Here is a 20,200-nt window from a genome sequence, read left to right as displayed (position 1 = left end):
CCTCTACCAATCAGTGTGTTTACATGCCCCCAAGATAAGGCGTAGCTAGCAGTTATTCCATGCCCACTGAGAACCAAACGCATACCGCTGCTTTGTCCTATCTGCCCAGCAAGGCTGGCTGCTTCTATTTGTAGCTCTGCATAAGAGCTGATAAAGGAACAGAGCTGAAAATGGTGTGCCTTGCGCCCCAGAAGGCGAGCTCCTCAGGACTCCTGATAGGCAAGGAATCTCAGGCAGCCAGCAGCTGACTTGGAGCTGGAGTTAACAAGGGCATGATGGACAGGGGATGGTAAGAAACATTTAGGAGTGTAACTCTAGCAGCACAATGCAAAGCAGTTGCATTTTGCAGTGTTATAACAAAGTCACTCATCTTGCTAAGGAATTACCATTCTGTGTTACAAATAGAGGCTTAATTGGATTCTGTTTTGCCTTGTGCATTAGCCTTCAATTATAATAAACAGGTTTTAGTTTATATATTACCAAGAGCACACTGCTCTCTCACCAAAGTGTTAATGGTTATCTGGCAATGGAAGCAGCAGGTGGAAAGGAGGGAGGCTGAGAGGTGAAGGTTGGAGGGAGAGGAGATTGTGCTAGAGACCTCATTTTTATTACTTTTTGTCTTTAATCAGCATGAACAAGATCAAGAATTAATTAGTGGCATGTAAAGAAGTAAAAAAAAAATATTCTTGTAAACTTCAATGCATGTGAATAACTTATTTAGAAAACTAAGACTATACACTGCAGTGTCTGTTACTTATGTAAATGTGTGTGGGATCAGGGCATAAATTACATTGTGCACTAGCAGAGATTTTAATATCAGTTTAAGTTGTGATCTGATATGAACTGATATTTTTTTTTTGTCATTGGCAGAAGATTATGGTTCATTTTACCCTATTGCAAGTACCAAGAGAGGAAACTTTGAGGCTAGAAAAATTGCTATAATGAGACTTAATAATAAGCCTGTGATTCATCTTTTGGGTTAGAGGGAAATGCTAGTTTCAATACAGCCAAAATAATAAAACCAGTTTTAAGATTTGCTAGTAACAAGGTAAAAGTTTACAATGCTTGATTTTTGTCTCATGTAGAGAGACAAGCTGTGTTCCCTTAACCAGGTAATGTATTATTAGGGGCATTCAGATAGTGGACAGTGTCCCTATTCTTGATGTTGAATATAAATTGGAAAACAAGCTTCCATTTAGTAGTCTAAACAATAATAATAATAAAAAAAAAAAAAAAGAAAAAAAGACAGGCACCTCATAAATGAGTAATCCTGCTGCGTGGATAAGGGTAGTGTCCTCAAGTTTTCTAGTTCCTACTAGATGTCATAAATGTCCACAATTTGACTGGGCTGTGCCAGGTGGAAATGTTTTACTGTGTTTGAACGTTCTACGTGCAATGGCAGTGTCAGATATCAAACAGCAATTACCAGCTAGTACTCCTGCTAATTATGAGACAAAGCCAAGTCTTGGCATTCAGGAAGCATTCCACAAGCCCAGGTCTCCCATGGAGAAGCAACTTGTAGCTTCTGTTAAAACATTGCTAGAAATTAGTGTAAAATGGTTTCATAATTACAGAACAAACGTACTAACTCTCTTCGAGTTAGATGTTTTTGCGGGTTGTTTAGGAAAGCCTACATCAAAACGCACTTGCAGCATCCTTTATGGCATGTTCAGGTTCCAGGCATGCATCTGTTTTGTCTATGGGATGACTTTTACAAGGCTCTGTCATCTGTAGTTCAAAGAGTTTAACGGGGGAGGGCTCCTAAGTTTAGATTTTGGGATGCTCTGTAATCTTTGACTTTGAACTGGATATTCCTCCCTTGAAGGACAGGGAAGCAGTTAGGGTCACGTAAGCAGACACTGTATCAACAGCCTGGAATGTGGTTTAAATCATTAGTTCTTTGACCTTTGATCTGTCATCAGATTCCTTCAGTGGCGGCAGGAGGAGGCTGCAATGTGACTGCGGGGCAGTTGGAGCTATTAATAGGTCAGTGTCAGTGCGTGGCAAGTCTAAACATGAGGATCCGCTTGTAGCCGATAGCCAGTGCGCTGTGTGCAGAGATATCTGCATTTCCACAAATACTGCTCAGGGACTGAGCAGCGGACCAGGTAACGTGGCTGGTGGATACAAAGTGCTCCTTCCTGAGCATCAGGAAATTGCACAAGGTCCCTCAAAGCTATGAATCACTGAACCAGAGATGCCTTTATATAAAAAACTCTGCAGACACTGTGGTTCTGCTTTCCTGCTTGTGAACTCCTCTCTTCAGCTTACTTACAGAAACAGCCTTCAACCTCATTAAGTCATTCTCAGTTTTCGTATTTTCATTTTTTTTCCTAAAACCTGAGTGCCTCAGCTTTCGTTTAAACAAAAGGGCATTTCTTGTCATTAAAATAGAAAGCACTGGGAAATATGAACTGGAAATGCTTTTGCAGCAGTATACAAAGAGAACAGAAAGTTTATAACATCCTGGTTTGGATGGTCATGACTTTTTGGAGCTGACTTGTTATCTCAAACAGCTGCAGCAACTCTGCATCATTTATCCACGGTAGAAAGTCCCGTGGAAGGGGGGCAAGAAATGCTAATGTCAGTTTAGTTGGGCCCGAGATCCCTTTGGTCCCCTTCAGTGACCAAACGTTTGACAGGAAATGAAACTAATTGCACTTCTTGGCTGATGTTTATGAAATCTGACAGGTGCCATGTCAGATTTTAATAAGCGACTGGATCCCTTTGAAGACAGGAGGCCAGCAGGATGCTTTACAGGTGCTTGGTGAGTAGCACATAGCATCCTTAAGAGAATGGGGAAAGTCACTTGGGTTTGTTGTCAATGTATCCTTTGCAGAATCATAGAACATCCTGAGTTGAAAGGGTCCCACAAGGATTACCAAGTTCATTTGCCTGGCTTCTTCATAACTTTAGGGATTTTTTACATTCTTACATCCTTGTTTTGCTCATTGTTTTAGAAATCTCTCATCCAAATAGGTAGAGCCAGGCAATCTAAAGCTAAACTTTGACATTTTTCCACTGACTGCATTTTCTTCAAGGTTCATTTCCCACAGACCCACACATGACTTTGATCTCCACCTAGTGCTTAGTCTAATGTGAAAGGTGTTTTAAATGGCTGAATGATTCTTGCTGTTGTTTCCATCCTGGTGCACAATATAGTGATATCTTACTTGGAAAGCTGTCACATTGTCACATATATGGTGGTTGTTTACTTGCTGTTGAGCTTGAGTGCTAGCTATTGCCTGTTAGAGTGCCAGAAAGACTGAAATATGTGCACGTCAGGCTCAGACAGGAGTTTCTCCTGTGCGGGATTGGTGCTTGTATTTTCAGTGTTAAGCAGAAAACCAAAGAATGCTGACTTATTTGCACTTAGGCAGTGCCACAGCTTTGATTGGGAAGTTGATTAAATTAAAACTTAGAGCTCAGTGGTTTCTGCTCAATGAATGCTTGCATTAGATGCTTAGATGTTTCAAGATACCCCACTGGGAAATATTTGTGTCATAAAGACAGTTGGCACTAAGTAGTTGTATAGGCAGGACATTCAAACCAGAGCATCAAGGTTTTTCAAGGAAACAGGTGAAAGGCCCAGCTGGAGGCTAGTGAATGCTTGTCATGGGGATCCCAGACCTAGTTAGGGGAGAAGGGGAGAAATACATTTCTATCTTTTGCTCATGAAGTGTTTTAGCTGCTCAACCTTTCTTTCAGCCAAGGTGGTGAACTGCTAATAAAGCAGTTCACCTGTATTTGTTATGTATAGGTAAAGCTCTTCTGACTTCCCAGGGTTGTTTCTAAAATCACTCTGTTGAAAGGAGAAGAGATTCCAGAACCACTGGGAGCACTGGACACAGTTCTGAATAGCTCTGCTAAAAACGTGTCTGACATCAGTGTATGGCAAAGAAAATCTCCAGCAGCAAGAGTGTGACAAAAATTTATCATGTTATCAAGTTATCCTTTACAGCTTTTGCAAAATGCTGTGTGCAGGTTCTTAATAGCACCTGGGAATCTTTCTGTAATGGTAGTGCCTAAACATGGCTGCTACGACATACCAATCTCATCTTCTGTTGATGTGTACTTTGACGTATATTCATTCCTCAAATGACTCATGGAACTGAAGGTTATGCCATCAAGAAAAGTGCTGATAAGAGGAATGAAACAAAGGTAGAGAAATACTTCATTCATTTGAAATGTGGAAACTTGAAACTATAACAAGAACATGAACCTTGTTTTTATCAATATAGGATTTTTAAGCTCTTAGGCAAAACAAACGAATGAACAAACAAACAAAAAACATACAAAAAAACACCTCCTACCCTGAAACAGATTTTTGTGTATTTGTTTAGATGTAAATGATAAACATAAACTGATACTGTCAAATTCCTTTATGCCTTTAAACACAAAATCCATTATGCCTTAAGAAATAGAGATCATATGACTCTTTACCTGCTTAAGAACAGTATCATTATTCTATGGAGATTAGAAATGCAAGAAAGAAAAAACAGAACAGGAAATTGAATTTGCACCTTATTTAATGCACGATGACAAAGCAGATCATTAGACTATTCTTAATGAATAGCATTCATTTCTGCAAATTGAGCTCATGGAGTCTGCTCTTGTGGTTTTGTTTCTTCAATTTTTAAACAATTTTCACTTAAAATCTACGTGGAGTTATTTTACAAAAGGCCTGCTTTTTTCAACTGTCTCTGACAATAACTATGGAAATCCTACATAATGCTAGGATCAAATCGTGCTTCTGTTCACTTTGAACAACTCTGATCTTCTCATTTTCATCATCTCTGTTAAAGCTTGGAAGTGATTCAGCTTAGGAATGATCCTGTTCCTTGGAGATCACAGGCAATTGGATTGCTCTTGAGCAACTATATTTTGTCTTAATAGCCTGGGCTTGCACTTGCAGCTCTGAGGCTTTGAGAGCTGACTGCAGCACTGAGGCAGGCTCCAGTCCTGTGCTCCAAAAATGCAAAGGAGAGGCTCCATTATAGTTGAAGAAAGAAAGAGCAGCCTGTACAGCAGCAGCACGAGGGCATTCCAACTCATTCCATTCACAAGAGAGGCAGGATCATATCACTGGAATATGAGAGCCTTTGGTACACAGAAAACTGAAACTAAGTCTGGTGTTGTCCAGGAGCTGTTGAAGATAAGTTGTTGATGCTGATTTTTTTTTTGTGTGTGTGTGTCTATTTTTGTAATATCTCAGGGAATGGAAATGCCTCCCCTGTGTCTTCATCTTCTGTTTCAGAAGGGAGGCTCTGGTCATGCGAAAAGGAATTCCTTCCATCATCATATCAAGCAGGAAGGGTCTTGGGGAAATGTTTTTCTCATGGAGAACTGTTGGTGGTAGAATATTTCCATGTGGTGGATGCTTACAAAACACTTCTTCCTTTTCACCTTTTCAAGCAGGATTTAATAATCATTACTGGCTTCACTAATTAATTCTCTTGAAGTGTTTCTTTTCCCATCAGCACAGGAAAAAAAAAAAAGAAAATACTTTGATGTTTCCTATTAACTGTCATCACTGTGGATTTATTTTTTGTTGTTTTATGGCATGATACTTGTATCACAGTTATTGCCTACATCACACCACTGGGATTTATTGTACTTATATATTGAACTCAGTGGGTTTCACTTCATTGCCTCTACTGTATGTGGCATGAACAATGCTGGGCAGATTGTGTTCATTTAAAAGAAAGTCTATGACAATCAGTTCATCTTTTCTGTGGTATTTTTACAGTGATTGTAAATATGCGTGTTAATGCAATGTTTTTAAGCTTGAGGGGATTTGTGGTCAGAATCATTAGTTCTGCACAGTTGCAGGAAGAAAAAAGCTGTTAAAGTCCCTTCTTTGTATACAAAGTTGTACACCAAGTGTGGATTCTGTCATGTTTATCTCTTCTGATTCCATCTCTGACTCCAAGCGAAAGCAGCCTGTTGGAACAGCATTTTTCCAACCAATGGATGTTAACAGTCTGGGTGACCCTTGTTTGGTCCGTGTAGCTTAAAGCTGATTGGTGATAGGAACCCGTGTGCTAAATTGCCTGTGAAAATCCATCGTAATGTGGGGTTGCCAGAACTTGTCTTTAATTCTTGCAGATTGGTTTGTGCTTCCTGCTGTGAAGAAGCCAAAGATGATGAATCTGCTGGTGGTTCACATAATAAACAGTTCTCCTTGTGTCTGCATTCATGACTTGCCAGTAAGAGAGAATTTAACTTGCTCTCAGTGACTGGCAAAAACAATAAGAGATTGACTGGAAAGGTGATTTCGTAAGGAAAAGGGTAATTGGGGGAACATCTTGTTTAGAACAGTCGTTGCTGCCTTTGTAACACTCTCCAAATACTTTTATCCCCCATTTTCATCCTTTTTTCCCCCAAGCAAAAGGGATGAAGCTTAATAATTGAGAGTATGAACTCTTTGATTCAAAGTTTGTAGATGTTTTTGCAAACAATGATGCATTTGCCACAGTCCTTTGTAGGATGCAGTGAAGATGGATTGTCAGAAGAACACAGGTTGCACGGAAAGTTACTTCATCATCCTACCTTATTATACCAACCCTGATGACTAAGTGAGTTTTTCAGAAAGTGACTCAGTGGTAGAATTGGGAGCCACAGTGAAGAGCCAGAAAGTTAAATAGAAGGCTTCTGAGGCAGTAGTGAGACTGCCTTCAGCTTGAGGCCAAAATACAAATATGTAGACTTGGGTTTTAAAGCTTCAAGCTAAAATACAAACTAAAGGAGGTTAGGAAGAAACTTGCATGTAGACACATGAGCACTCCATACCTCCTCGTGACATTTAGCACCTTCTGAAGCATCCAGTATGGGGCATTCCATACCAGTACTCCATTCCATGCAGCGTAACCACAGGATCTGGCAGTCTGAATACTGAAGTAACCCCTAACAACATCTAGGCATTAAAGCAGAGCAAACTTATTGTAAATATGCTTGTGCTTTGCTTCTGGATGTCCAGTGGAAAAAGTCTTGGTAGCCCCCAAAACAAGGTAAGTCTAAGGTCTTACCTTACCTGTGGTGTGGAGATCACATTATTTTCTGCCTGATATGGTTACATAATTTTGTAATGTTAACTTGGAAAGAGTATTTGAAACAAAATGGAAATCAGGAGAAAAAAAAAAAAAAAGGAAGAATTAAAAAGGTTTTTTTCTTTTATTTGATTTATTTTTTTTTCTGGAAGTGTACCTGAAAACCAGTTTAGAACATTTTTTGGAGCATTATAATAGAGCTTTAACTGTAGCTCTTTGTCACTCTCCTCAGTCACTGATAATTGAGTTTTAGCTGCTTGTGGGTTTAATGCCACCGTGAAATGGTATTTGTTTGCATATAAATATTAACACTGGTCTATGCAGAAATGGGAAACTGGAAGAATGCTAGTACTGATGCTTCTTAAATTCTAACTTGCATTTTAGCATGTGATCTTTATTAGTATTCTATTAATTACTGTTACAATAACATTTAAAAATGCCTGGGAGCTGCCATATGCATGTCCTTTTAAGAAGTTATCTAGCAGCTCATATTTATGCTTTCCCACAGAGGTCTATGAAGAGGACTTAAAAAAAAAAAAAAAAAAAAAAAAAAAAAAACACATGAAGTAAACAGTCCAGTATTTTCGGTGCTACTTTTGCATTTTAGATTCAGGTTCAAGTCCTTGGTTCAGCCCAAACTAAAGAAGAATTGTAAAATTCAGTCTCCTATCTCTCGTGTCACTTTCCCTTCATAGGAGTTGACTGTTTGGGGATGAATTGCTTTCTGCCTCTTAAGTTGACCAAAAATGCCAAAGTAGCACTATGAATATTTTCTTACAGCAAAACAGGTTCCTGGTGAATAAGCATTTAATAGTGAAAAACTGCCAGCTCACAGAAATCATCAACTGGTCTCTCACCCTTTAATAAACACACTTTTTTTCCAAGTAAAGTAGTACACAACTAGCACTTTATGTAGCTACAATTTCGTATTCAAATGCAGTGTTATTTAAGTACAGGGAATACCATGTGTAAAAGACCAACACACAAGCAATGCAGATTAGCCACTCAAAGGCAATAACAGTTCTTGGGAAATGACTTTGTCCAAAATACAGATGGTTAATACTCTTTATTCCCATTTGCCATATTCAAGATCCACTATGCTGTCATATGGTTTGGCTGCACGTATCATAAATTATAGATAGCGGAGATGTGGCTAGATTTTTAATGCTTGACTGTCTTTACTGCAGCCTTCTCACAGTATTTGTGTGTAACTAAATACTGATGGTTTACCCTGAACATTTCAAATGTACTTTTTAAAGCAATGCAAAAAGTATTGATGCAGTGAAGGTGCGATAGCTCAGCATTATCTGGGGAATGGAGGAGTTAATCAAAACCACACAACATTCCTGGAATAGTCATTGGTTCAAAAAGAAGCAGCAACATGAAAGCTTCTTAAAAGAAAGCACGTGCCTGAGGGGAAGAATGTGTGATAGTGTATAAAATAGTAAAATCTGTTGTATTTATGAAATCGTATCTTCTGCTCATCTCCTATACCTGAAGTGAAAGCAGGATTGCGTTGGTACAAACTCTATCTTCCTTGGGCAAGTGAATTAGAGACCTGTGGGCAGGTTCCAGGGTTGAACAGCCCTGGAATAGTTTCAGCTGGGAAAATAGATGAAAATCCCAGTTTAGGCTGTACTGTGGCTTTGCAGACCAGGCCACAGAGTGGGTAGTATCACCCTGTTCATGACTTGGTGTCAAAAAGGTTGTCTGATTTCCAGGCAAAAAGAAGATAATGCAGTCTTACCTTATTCCTTCCTAAGTCTCTTCCATATGCCCTTACAAGAAAGAATTGTTCCTGACTGCTTTCGTGGCCTAAAATCAATGAGTGCCTCTGGGGAAATCCCCACTAGTCCAGGTACTGCGTAGAATTTTTCTGTCAGATGTATTATTTTTTCATGACCATCTGATTTATCTTGATTTCTACAACACTGTATTCCACGAGGAACTAAGCAAGTGACTGCACCCGTTACTTCCTTGCTGTGTAGTTGTGGTCTTTTATGTTGTTGTTGCTGTCAGAATCAATATTGCTATGATCTTCTCTCTAAAACTTTAGGTTAATCTGAAAGACTCATCCACCACCGTTAACTGAACCTGTGGAGTAGGGAGGCTGTCTACATAGCATGAAAAAACTGTTCTCCAAGCTAGCTCCAAACAAATAGGTTCATTCACAGATTACAGTGTGGCCCCACACAGAGATTTTGGCAGGGTTAGTGAGATAGCAGTGTGCTGACCCTGAACGAAGACATAAGACAGCCTTGTCTTTCAGCAAGGAGCACAAATTCAGCTGCAGCCTGATACTGCCACAGTAAAACTGCCTCCATCTGCAAAGCCTGCTTGGTGGTGTTGCAGGGAAATAAGTGATTTGCTTGATGTTGGGCAGAGGCTTAACCTCTTCCTTCCTGAGTTAGAAGCATTCCTTCAAGTGCTTCAGGTGATTTGAGGCAAACTCCCACAAGGTCCAGTGGTGTGCCAAAGATGTGCTGAAGTGAGCAGGTTCTTCACACACATATTGTCATGAAAACAAAAAGTCATGAGCATCCTGTTCCTAGTGAATCTGTAATTTGGTGATAACCAGGAGTAAACACAATGCAAAACCTATCTTAGAAGGTAGGCCCTGTTTAGCAATTTCCCCTAAGAATGTGTCCACATCTACCACTTGTCTAAAATAATTTTAAAAAATATTTCAGCTGCCTCCAGTGTCTTTCCTAGGTTAAAAAACATGCATCCCCTGTAATTCAGTAGAGTTGGTTTGAGGATTTTGCTTTCCCCAGTCAGTGGCAGTTGTTTAAGATTCAGCTGCTCAGAGAATGAGCTTTTCAGTTTAAGTGATCATCTCAGAATGAGATCAGAAAGGCGAACACAATGCAACAGGCAATAAGTGGGGGACATGAGCCCCAAGTTTTTGTTATGAGACATTTTTCTTTTTAATGTGGTACAAGTTCCAAATAACTCCAGCTTTTAAAGAAACAGCAACAGAAGGAGTTCTGAGTGACTCGAAAATTTTATAAAAGCAGTTACTTGGGAGGTGGTATCTTTCACTATGTCATATTTTATGTTTCATAGCATACCAGTCAATCCTAAATTCCATTTTTTAACTCTTTATTACAAATTCTCTTGTAGCCAGAGAATGCCAGTCATTTTCTGGGAAGTCAAGGCCTGCAGTGACAGTAGGAAAAGGCAAGAATCTGACAGAAGGAAGCAAGACCACCAGGGTCCTCTCATTTGTAGGCATCATAGACAGTTGCTAACATCCTTTGTAGGTATATTTTTCCAATCTCTCTGTGTGTTTGTTTTTTCTTCTAGTGTGTGGCTGTGACTTGGCACAAGGAGGCTTTTTCATTAAGAATGGGGAATACCTTTGTACTTTGGATTACCAGCGCATGTATGGTACCCGCTGCAATGGCTGTGGGGAGTTCGTTGAAGGCGAAGTAGTGACAGCTCTGGGAAAAACTTACCATCCAACCTGCTTTGCCTGTACTGTTTGCAAGTAAGTCATCCCTTTCAACTAGTGTGGCCTGAACCCAGTACCAGAAAAACAGGGAGAAAGTCGTCACCATGAGACACAAGTCTCAAGATATTCTTCTCTTTAGATAAAGTATGTTGTATAACATTTTGAAACCAAAATACAAGGCAAGTCTAACCTCTGCTCTGCTTGCATCTGTGGATTGGATTTCTTCCAGTGCCTGGCTTTGCCAAGGCCACATTGCAGAAACTCTTTGGCCTGAGTTTCTGTAAAATATTAATTGCACTGGTGGAAGGCAGCAAACTTGAGGCATAGGGAACAGAACAGAATTTCTGGTGTAACCTTTGCTAAAATAGATTTTTCTTTTTAACTCTCCAGGCGCCCGTTTCCACCAGGTGATCGAGTTACCTTTAATGGAAGGGATTGTCTCTGTCAGTTGTGTGCTCAGCCAATGTCCTCCAGCCCCAAAGAATTGTCTGCCTCCAGCAGTAAGTATTCCATCTTCTTTCTGAATCCTTTCACTTTCTGAGCTCATCAGCATTTGATTGAAACTGTCTCAATTCAATCTTCTTGATTTAATTTTTTTCTCCTCCTTTTAGAAGTGTAGACTGTCTCTGGAAGCCATCCTTTTCTTTCTTTCTTTTTTTTTTTTTCTTTTTTTTTTTTTTAAGTATCTGGTACTACAGGTTGGAAGAGACATTTACACTTAGTTATTTCTGTATGAACAAATGACTTTTACCCAGAAATTGGATATTTTGAAGGGCTCATTTTCTTTTATAGACACTGTAAAAGTGTCCTTTTGATGCAGTGAGGGGTTTCAGAGTTAAGAGGTTCCAGTTTTTCCATATATATTTGCACAAGCTGAAGTATTCAGAAAAGGACAATGTTAGAGGAAATTAATTTTCTTCCACTGTTTAACACTTCAATTTATTTAAATTATCCTTTAAAGAGGGGTATCACCAGGTTTATGCCTCTGGTAGATTGATACTGAAATGGATTTGTGATCAGGAACCGTTTTCAGGAATGGTTCTTAAGAAACCATTATTGTGTAAAAAAAAAAAAAAAGAGAGAGAGAAATCAAGTTAAGGGGAAAGAAAGGGTGAAGAAAGTTTCAAAGGGAAATTAACTTGGTTTGCTGTTGAGTTTTAATGCTTATAAGAGAATTTGTAAATTACTGACTCACAGGAAGTATTCAGCTCTGCCTGTGGTAACTTAACCATTAAATCTTTTGGAATTTCTGATTCTTTCTCTGACTTCTGGATTGCACTTAGGAGGTTAATTTGTAATGATTTACCCAGCATAGTTTTATAATTCAAAATGACTGCAGATTTTTTTTGTGATGCTAGGTAGTTTACCAGCAATTTTGGTTTTGTTGAGGGAGGCTTTCTGTATTTTCTACTGGTACTTGGCTTTGAGATCCTGGGACTATGAAGGGCAATGTAAAGGCATAGTTGGATAAGGTTTGTGCTCAGCAGATAAGTGAAGAGAATCTCAGGTTCTGATTTGACTGAGAGCATGTACTCAGACCCTTAGGAAAATGGGAAAAGAAAGGCATATTTTCGTATCATGCCTTTCTGTCTGTTAAGCCATAATATTCCACTCTAACTGTGGCTTTGGAGCTGAAAAAGCCCAGGCCTGATTGGTTAACGAAGAGTTAAGGAAACTCTAAAAATATTTAGAAGAATTATAAACCAACATAAAGTTGTATGCAGACCTGCAGGCACCCAGAGAATCATTCTGAATTAAAGGAATCATGTGGAAATCATACTTGTTTGAATTTCTGATATCTAGGAGTGATACCCAGCAAGGACTTGGAGGACCTAGCAATGTGGACAGCACTGACGTTCTTTTTCTCTGTCATAGCATTGGTTCCCAAACTAGTGGTGTTCAGTGAGAGGAGTATCTGGATCACAGTAGACCTGGTTCTCCAAGAGGGGTGTGCTTGTCCAGCACTGGGGCCCCTTCCCCATGATGAGACTCCAGGTGCCAAAATGCTACCTAGCAAACAGTATTTATAGGAGTTGCATCACTGATGACAAGTGACAGAGCTGGGGAGTCACTTCTTGATAGCCATAGTCTCTGCTAGAATTGTCTGTTTGGGTTCCAAACTGAAACCATAGGTAGCAGGGATGGTAATACATAATTTTGACTCTCACTTGTGCTGAGATTTTGTTTTTTAAATCAAAATTGGGTCCTGCTGGGCAAACTTACCAGTACACAGAACAAGAGAGCTCCTGCTCTTACCAATTTAGTGTGCACTAGGTAGAGATCTGCAAGTACCTGCCACTGTGTATCATCTTTTGTGGACAGATAGTTGTAGAAAATAGTCGTGGCAGATAGTGTAGAGGTTTGGGTCATTTTAGAGCAAAACTCTCCAAAACCGACAAATGAAAGCAGGACCAGTATATGCTCATAAGTACAGACAACTTCAATTAAAAGAATACTAATGAAGCATCCTCCTAATAGAGTGTGTTCAGAGATATGCCAGCTGCTGCTTTAGCTTCACACAAAAGTTGACTTAGATACTGAGACGCCTTTCTTGCTGGCACTGAAGAGTAAATTTTAATTAGTGTAAGCTGTTCCAGATTGCTTCCACTTCTCTCCTGCTGGCTGAATGAGACACATCAATCTTTTCTAATACTTCACCCTTCTTTGAAAAGATTTTTTTTTAAACATAAGTTCTTCTACAAAAGAATCTCATTCATACTGTGCATCTATTTTCCAGCCTATGTTGTGTTCTGTTTTGCCTGATTACTTTCACGTAGATTACTGGAGGCAGTTTTCCTTAAAACAAAGAAAGTTGGAGGTGAGGAAATTCCATAGACTGAAAGTGTATCAGGTTTGGTTGGTTTATGTAATGTAAAAAAGGAAGCTTTGTATCCACTGGAATGTCCGCATTAATGTTGACACACAGTTTGCTGATGTCTGTTATTTCACATAAATGAAAGGTTTGTTGATAGCTTTTCTTGGATGCTTTCAAGGAGAATCAAATGCCTCTAAATACAGGGGTTAAGATCTTGAATATCATGAGCCTGAATATTATTACACTCTTATAGTGCACACCCATGGCAATAAGAAGAAAAAATACCAAAAAGTTCATTTTCCTTTTTTCTTTAAGACTAGTTGGGTCCATGGTACTTCTTTACTCTGTTTATATTAATATATATATTTTTTGCTCCACATATATTACTTGGAATAATTATAGCTTTTTTCTTAAAGAACATTTCAGTGACTCCTTTTTTATTCTTTTTTTTTTTTTCTAAGACAGTCTTTTTAAGTATACAGATGCTTTAATTCATAATTTAGTCATCTGTGTTCATTAGACACTGGTGGATGAACAGAGTTCATTAGCTTTGGGATTTTCCTTGAAGTCAACAGGAAATTTAAGGCCAAATACCTGTATGTAGCCTTGCAGACAAATGAAATGGTTGGTGGTCTTCTTTTCTTCTGGCTTTATTTCATATGACAGCATGACAAATGAGACATGCTCTATAAAGCAAAGTGACGAGGATCTGTGCAGAGCAACACAGGTGCAGGGGGCAAGAGCCTGGTATTTAAAAATCAAATCAGAGAGGAGAGATGATGCTGAACTGGGTTGTGAAAGACTAGAAGTGTAATGTTGATGGCTTGGTTGGTTCATGGTTTTCAAGCTTCTGCCAAAGTCATAAAGTTATTTTGTTTGTGTCTTAGTAAAAGCATAATGTAAGTAGTGTATCTGGTCAATTAGTATTTGTGTTAAACAGTGTCCAAGCTGTTACACAGCATCATGATTGCCTGGTTTGTACTGTCTTAAGCTCTTCCTATTTTCCTTTGTATTCTAGCTACATGCTTACACACCTGTGTTTGTTATGGTTCATGTAGTTCGACATGTAGAGAAGCAGTTGTGCAGGCATCTGTTATCTGTAATTACAGAGGAGGCTACAGCTTGTCTGTGGTCTGTTTGGTGGTGATGGGTGCTCTGCTTCCTCTTCTTCTCCCTCCACCTCCCCCTTAAAATATAGGAGATGTTAATTAACAGAATGAATCTCTCGTCCGTATATGACAGCCTCAAGTCAGACTCCCTCAGCATTTTGGATCACATATTCAGCGAACTGTTTTGAAGACCACCTTTAAAATTCTGCAAAATGTATGTTTTTCTAATTTCATGCTGTAATTTAGAGCAAAAAAAGAGCCGAAGCCAAATTCAACCTTTATGTACGTAGTTTATCATTACTTATTTATGCAGAGGCAAGTAGATTTGACAAATTACCAGGCTTACCCTCTTTAATGCTTCTCCATTGGGCATTTAGTCACTGAATTCTCACTAGGGCAGCTGGTGAATGAATTGATGTGGGCATTTCCAAATACAAATTTGTAGTTTATTTAGACCTTGATTTTTATTTTTAAATTTCTAGACAGAATACCTGAGAGCAGAGCAGCCACAGAGACATCCCCGTGCTCAGGGCAGGCAGGGGAGGTGGTGCCAGCAGTCTGCCTTGGCACAGCTTGAACCAGCAGTCTGCTTCCATGCTCATCTCTGAAATTCAGAGGAGGCTACGTGGCTTTGAGCACAGCTTAAGAGATTGCCCTTTTCCTTGGACAGAGATTTTCCCCTTAGGCATTACACTTCATAATTTCCATGATAAAGCACATCACTAATAAGAATATTACATTACTTCCTTGCCCTTTCTGTGTTGGCTCCTTGTCTGGTTACTGGTAAGGAAGTTTTAGTTATTGCTGATTATCTTTTTGGATTCTGGATCATTTTAGTGATGTATATTAACTGATTAAGAAATTGCATTTCAAATGAGAAGTACGCTCCCTAGGTGGGTATGACAAAACCTCCGTATCCACAAAAGACTGAAGCAGTACCATCACTGAGCAAGAGCTTTCATTGGGAAAAATGCATCATCTTTCAAAATGATGGAGTCCCAGAGTTTACTTTTCTTCAGTGTAATAGATAACTTGTGTCCAATACATGCTGAGATATGCAGTGATACTGTTTGGAAAGCAGCACAAAGAAGATACCTTGACACTCCTTTCTTTGGAGTGGTCTCTGTTGTGAGCTAAGAGCATTGAAGTACAGAGCCAACGTTGGACCAGAGTTTCCAAAATGGCCAGTCATACAGTGCATGAATAAGCTTCGGTGCAGCTGTTCCCTGGCCAGCCAGCTTCCACGTGGAGCTTTCACAATGCTGTTTTGTATGTTTGTCCTTGCCTGCTTTGCACATTTTGTTCTGGTTCAAAGGATGACCCAGGATTCTCTGGGACAAATGCTTTCATGCCTATCTGTACGGAGCCCAACAGAGCCACATCCTGGCTCACAACCGGGGCTCTTAGCTCCATTGTGATATAAATAATAAGCTTAATGCTTAATGAACTTGTGGGAGAAAGATATCTTTGTTAATGATTCAATAGCCTTATCTCTTCAAATAAGATACAGTAAAGCTCCCAGTAAGTATCTGAAACTTCCAGCAGGGCTTGTGACAAAGCTGAAGTAGGGCAGAGCTGGGATCCTTGATCTGTTGAAGAAAAAGGTGATCAGGAATAAATGGGAATCATCTTTTGTCTCACTGCCTAAAAAAGTGTGGGCAAAGAGCTTGTATAAAAACAAAAAAGCATCAGAAATATACCTGAGCAAATTTATAGGCATCACAAACTTCTCTATTAGAAGTTAGATGCATAAATAAAATAGATGTTTGTTGTTTTTTTTTGTTTTGTTTTGTTTTTTGTTTTTTTAATCATAGTTGTTGTGAAAGGCCTGCACCTAGCCTTTGTAACTGTTTATCCACATTTGACTGAGTTTTCATTATTTTGTTCTTTAGTCTTCTTTCCCGAGCAGTCACAATACTCCTGCAAGTCTGCAGGGAGAACACAAAATCTGAAGGGGAAGACTTGGCTGGCTATTTGGAAGCAAGCTATCTGCAATGATTTTGGGCTTAAAAGGGTATTAAGCAACATCCAGCGCATGATTTTTGAGCTCATTCTTAGGAAATATCTTACAATTCCACATTGTGTGTCAAAGCTGCATAATATATGGAGGAGTTGTCCAACTGCTTGGCACAGATGTAGATAGGCCTTAGTGGAGGACGCCGAGCCCAGTTTTGTCTCAAGGGATGCACGCTCCCAGTACCCATACACGGCAGTCAGAGAGAGCACTGGGGAACAATTCGGTTCCCCAATGCAACTCAGTAATTTTGGTTTTCAACATGCATTTTAAAACGGGTTTGTAAAAATCTTGTATATAGTTCTGATCCTTAAGGAATTGATATTTTGTGAGTATGCTGTAGCACACAGAATTCTCATTTCATAATTCCTGGCAGATAATGCTAAAGGTAGAGAACACTCACTTATCTCTGTGGCATTCAAGCCTGCGCACCTGCATACTGGAGATTGAGCTGAGGGTATTTGGGACTTGACAGAAGGGTCCATGTAGTCACGTAACTTTAGATTTATCATAGAATCAAAACACTACAGATATCATTGTGGATTGATTTCAAACACTGTGATTTAAATCACTGATTTTAATCATAGCTTAAATAAGAACCCAGGAAACCTTGATTAAAATAATTGATTGGAACCTTGTTTTGCACTTATACTTTTAATTATTCTCCTAAAGAAGAGGGTAACTACTAAGCACTCCGTATGTGTACACATTTACTTAAACTAGTATAGTTCTGTATAAATTAGTCAAATTTTTTGACATCTGTATTTTTACATAATGAATATTTTTTCTCATGTCTTACATCTAGATCCATTTGCATGGAAATAATTACAAGGCATAAAAATAGCATTGTGGATTATTTTTTTTTTCATTTCAGAAACTACCTGAAATCTGCTGGACACATGCAGAATGTTAATACGTTAAAATGTATTTTAATTTTGTATCTCCTGATTTTTCAAAGGTAGCTTTATAAAGCTACTTACTTTGTATAACTATGTTTGTAAGGGTTTTAAAAGTGATGGACCTTATCATACCTGATTTTGTTTATAGATATGAAAAAGAGAGCAAGTTTCCTCTGTGTTTTCAAATCCTGTTTGGATTTTTTAACTTTAAATGTGTAAAAGTGATTTAAAGTGTACAATTTGGATTTTTAATAACATCCTTGATTTTTAAATATGAGTATTAAATTTCCCCTATCTTAATTTAAATGGGTTTTTAATAATCTTGCAGGGCTACTGACCTTTTAATACATTGAGGGTCTAAAATATGGGTCTAAAATTTGCCCTATCCTGCCCTTTTTTGAAGACTAAGATAAGCAAATCAACATTCATGAAAGGGTAGAAAAAAGTGATGCAAACCTCAAGTACAGTTCCTATCTGCCAAAAGCCATTGGTTTATGGCAGAAGAATGCTCAGTTCTTCCCTTGTTAAATCCTTTCAGTGACTGTGATGGCCAGTTTCTGTGATTACTCCAAAAAGTTTTATTCTTTTCAGGAGTGCTTGCAATTTTTGAGACATTTCCATAATTTGAATTGTTTTCTTAGGTTAATTTTAGTTGTCACTTATGTTTTGTACCAGTGGCTAAATTGCAAAAGAAGCCTCCATTTCCTCATCTACTTCTTATTTTATGAGGGTTTGTATTTTCACTGCTGCTTTATAAATCAACTTTGCTCTTTCCCTGGAGGTGTATAAAGCATTGTTAGAAGCTAACTTTTTGGGTGATGAGAAACAGAACAGCAACTGCATTGAGAATATAGTGGTGGCAGGGCAGTAAGTTTCTGACTTAGCAATTCTCCATCAGAAAATGTTGGTTCACAAATATAACTTTTTTTTTTTTTTCCAGGAAGGTGTTTTCAGTCCATTTTGCCTGTTTCCTTTGCATTCTTTGGTATTGTGTATAAATTGGGCAAGAACAATTGTGAATGGACCATTAAGGATCTGCTACTATTTATGTATGTGTAACCCCATCTTAAATTTGGAAAAAAAATAAATCCATCTCCCAAGTCTTTACCAACACTAATCAAATATAATTCCAAAGAGAGTTCTGGGAGAAGTACAAGGAATTGCTCAGTAAATGGGTGTTGCATTGGGAGGCATCACTAGTTCGGAAAATACAACTATAGGAGGAAATCCCCAGACAGGAGTATTTGGGAATTGCCATGTTCAGAGAGGCTACCAGGTAATGTCAGGAATCAGAGGTCACTGACTGTTGTTATTTAGAGCTCAGTTTGCCATGGGTTACCAGGACATAAAAACCTTCCTAAAAGTTTCCATATTGGAGATAGTACAGTTTTAATTGTTTTCCAAGAGTAACAATGGAAAATTACCCAAAATAGTCTTCAAATGAAGAGACACAGCATGTACTGTCCATGAGCTGGGCTTTAAGCACTGAAGCTTATTTGCAAACTGAGCAACTCCCTTGGCATACTGTGAGTTAGAGCTGTGAATTTAAATTCAGCTGTAATTATCTAAGTCCTGAATGTGTGGTAAAGGAAGTAACGGGTTAGACTAGCTTCAGATAGCCACCACTGATCTGTATCTGGCTGGGGTTTATCCTCAGAGTAGTTTTACAACTGGGACACTGGGGCTGCTAAGTGTAAAAAAAAATAATAATAAAATAATAAAAAAAATACTGTTACCTTTCTTTTACAGGACAATTACAAATTCCTCTCTAAGACAGGTGGAGGAAGAAAGAGACAGAGATGCTACAAGCTATTTCCATCACACTTTGGTTTTCTGTTCAGACGTGTAGGAAAGATTGGGTTGAAAAGGTGGCTGATGTCATGGAGAAAGGCCAACTTGGTGGTATGTTGCTTGCAGCAACACTTTCCAGGAGTAAGGGGGTAAAGGCCAATTGGTTCATCCTCTGTTGAGAAGGAGGTGTAGCAATATAAGGAAGGAAGCGAAATAGTTTCCTGTTCTTGCGTAGAAAACTAACACAAATGCTCACATCAATAAAGAAGAAAAACTAATAATATAACAATGCCATATTAACAGACTAAAGTTAGGGACAAGCTTTCATCCTTTTGAATAACCTTAAATTACATCAAATGGTGAAAGTGTTGTTTCCAGTAATTATATATCAAGATAATCACACAGTGATCTTCATATAAGTGAGTTTAGTTTATATTTCCATGTATATTAGTCAAGTTCTTAAACAGGCAAGTCAATGTTAGGCACTCATAGGTGGTTAACAGGCACTTGTGCTGCAAGCAAATAATGCCATTCTATGCCAGTGTAATTTCTTTCCATATTTAATCACCTAAAGCCTTTTATTTTCTTTAAATATTTATTTTGAAAATATCATTTTTTCCAACTTGCCATTTATGATAAATGGTCAAAGCTATGTTCCGCTTCCCATGGGAAATTTTGTTCCCTTCATTGTGTGAGCCCAGCCTCTCATTGTTAGGTTATTCAGGAGTACAAGGATGTTGGAATGAGTTTGTTTTGCCTTTAGCAAAAGGGCAATAACACATTTTGTCCATCTTTACATTGGCAAAGAGGAAGGGTCTGGCAACAGATTTCATTGCAAAATTGAGTAACATACATGGATCTCAATTCTGGAAAAAATTCCAGTATTTTATGGCCTTCTCTTGACTTCAGAACTCATTACTGCCATAACAATCAAATGATTGTGGCTTAAACTTTGAAAGCATTTGATATACTGTAAACAGACAAAGTGAGTTTGTATTTTTAGCTTTCACAGAAATATCTTGATGAGCTAGAAAAGCCTGTGTGATATCATTGAAAGTTTTAATTTTAA

At 38.5% G+C, this 20,200-nt stretch overlaps 1 protein-coding gene across 18 annotated transcripts in view; it reads left to right on the top strand.

The window, feature by feature from the left end:
• ABLIM1 (actin binding LIM protein 1) overlaps nt 1-20,200 on the top strand; it is a 186,542-nt gene that overhangs the window by 88,617 nt on the left and 77,725 nt on the right. For all 18 annotated transcript variants that reach the window (XM_068688685.1, XM_068688686.1, XM_068688679.1 and 15 more), the window contains 2 exons: nt 10,356-10,539; nt 10,894-11,003. In XM_068688685.1, coding sequence (XP_068544786.1) covers nt 10,433-10,539; nt 10,894-11,003 — 217 coding nt within the window. In that variant the 5' untranslated portion in view covers nt 10,356-10,432. The remainder of the gene's footprint in view (nt 1-10,355; nt 10,540-10,893; nt 11,004-20,200) is intronic.

This window comes from Anas acuta, chromosome 7 (assembly GCF_963932015.1).
Source record: "Anas acuta chromosome 7, bAnaAcu1.1, whole genome shotgun sequence".
NCBI classification, from domain to species: Eukaryota; Metazoa; Chordata; class Aves; order Anseriformes; family Anatidae; genus Anas; species Anas acuta.
This window is presented reverse-complemented; position numbering and strand designations above follow the sequence as displayed.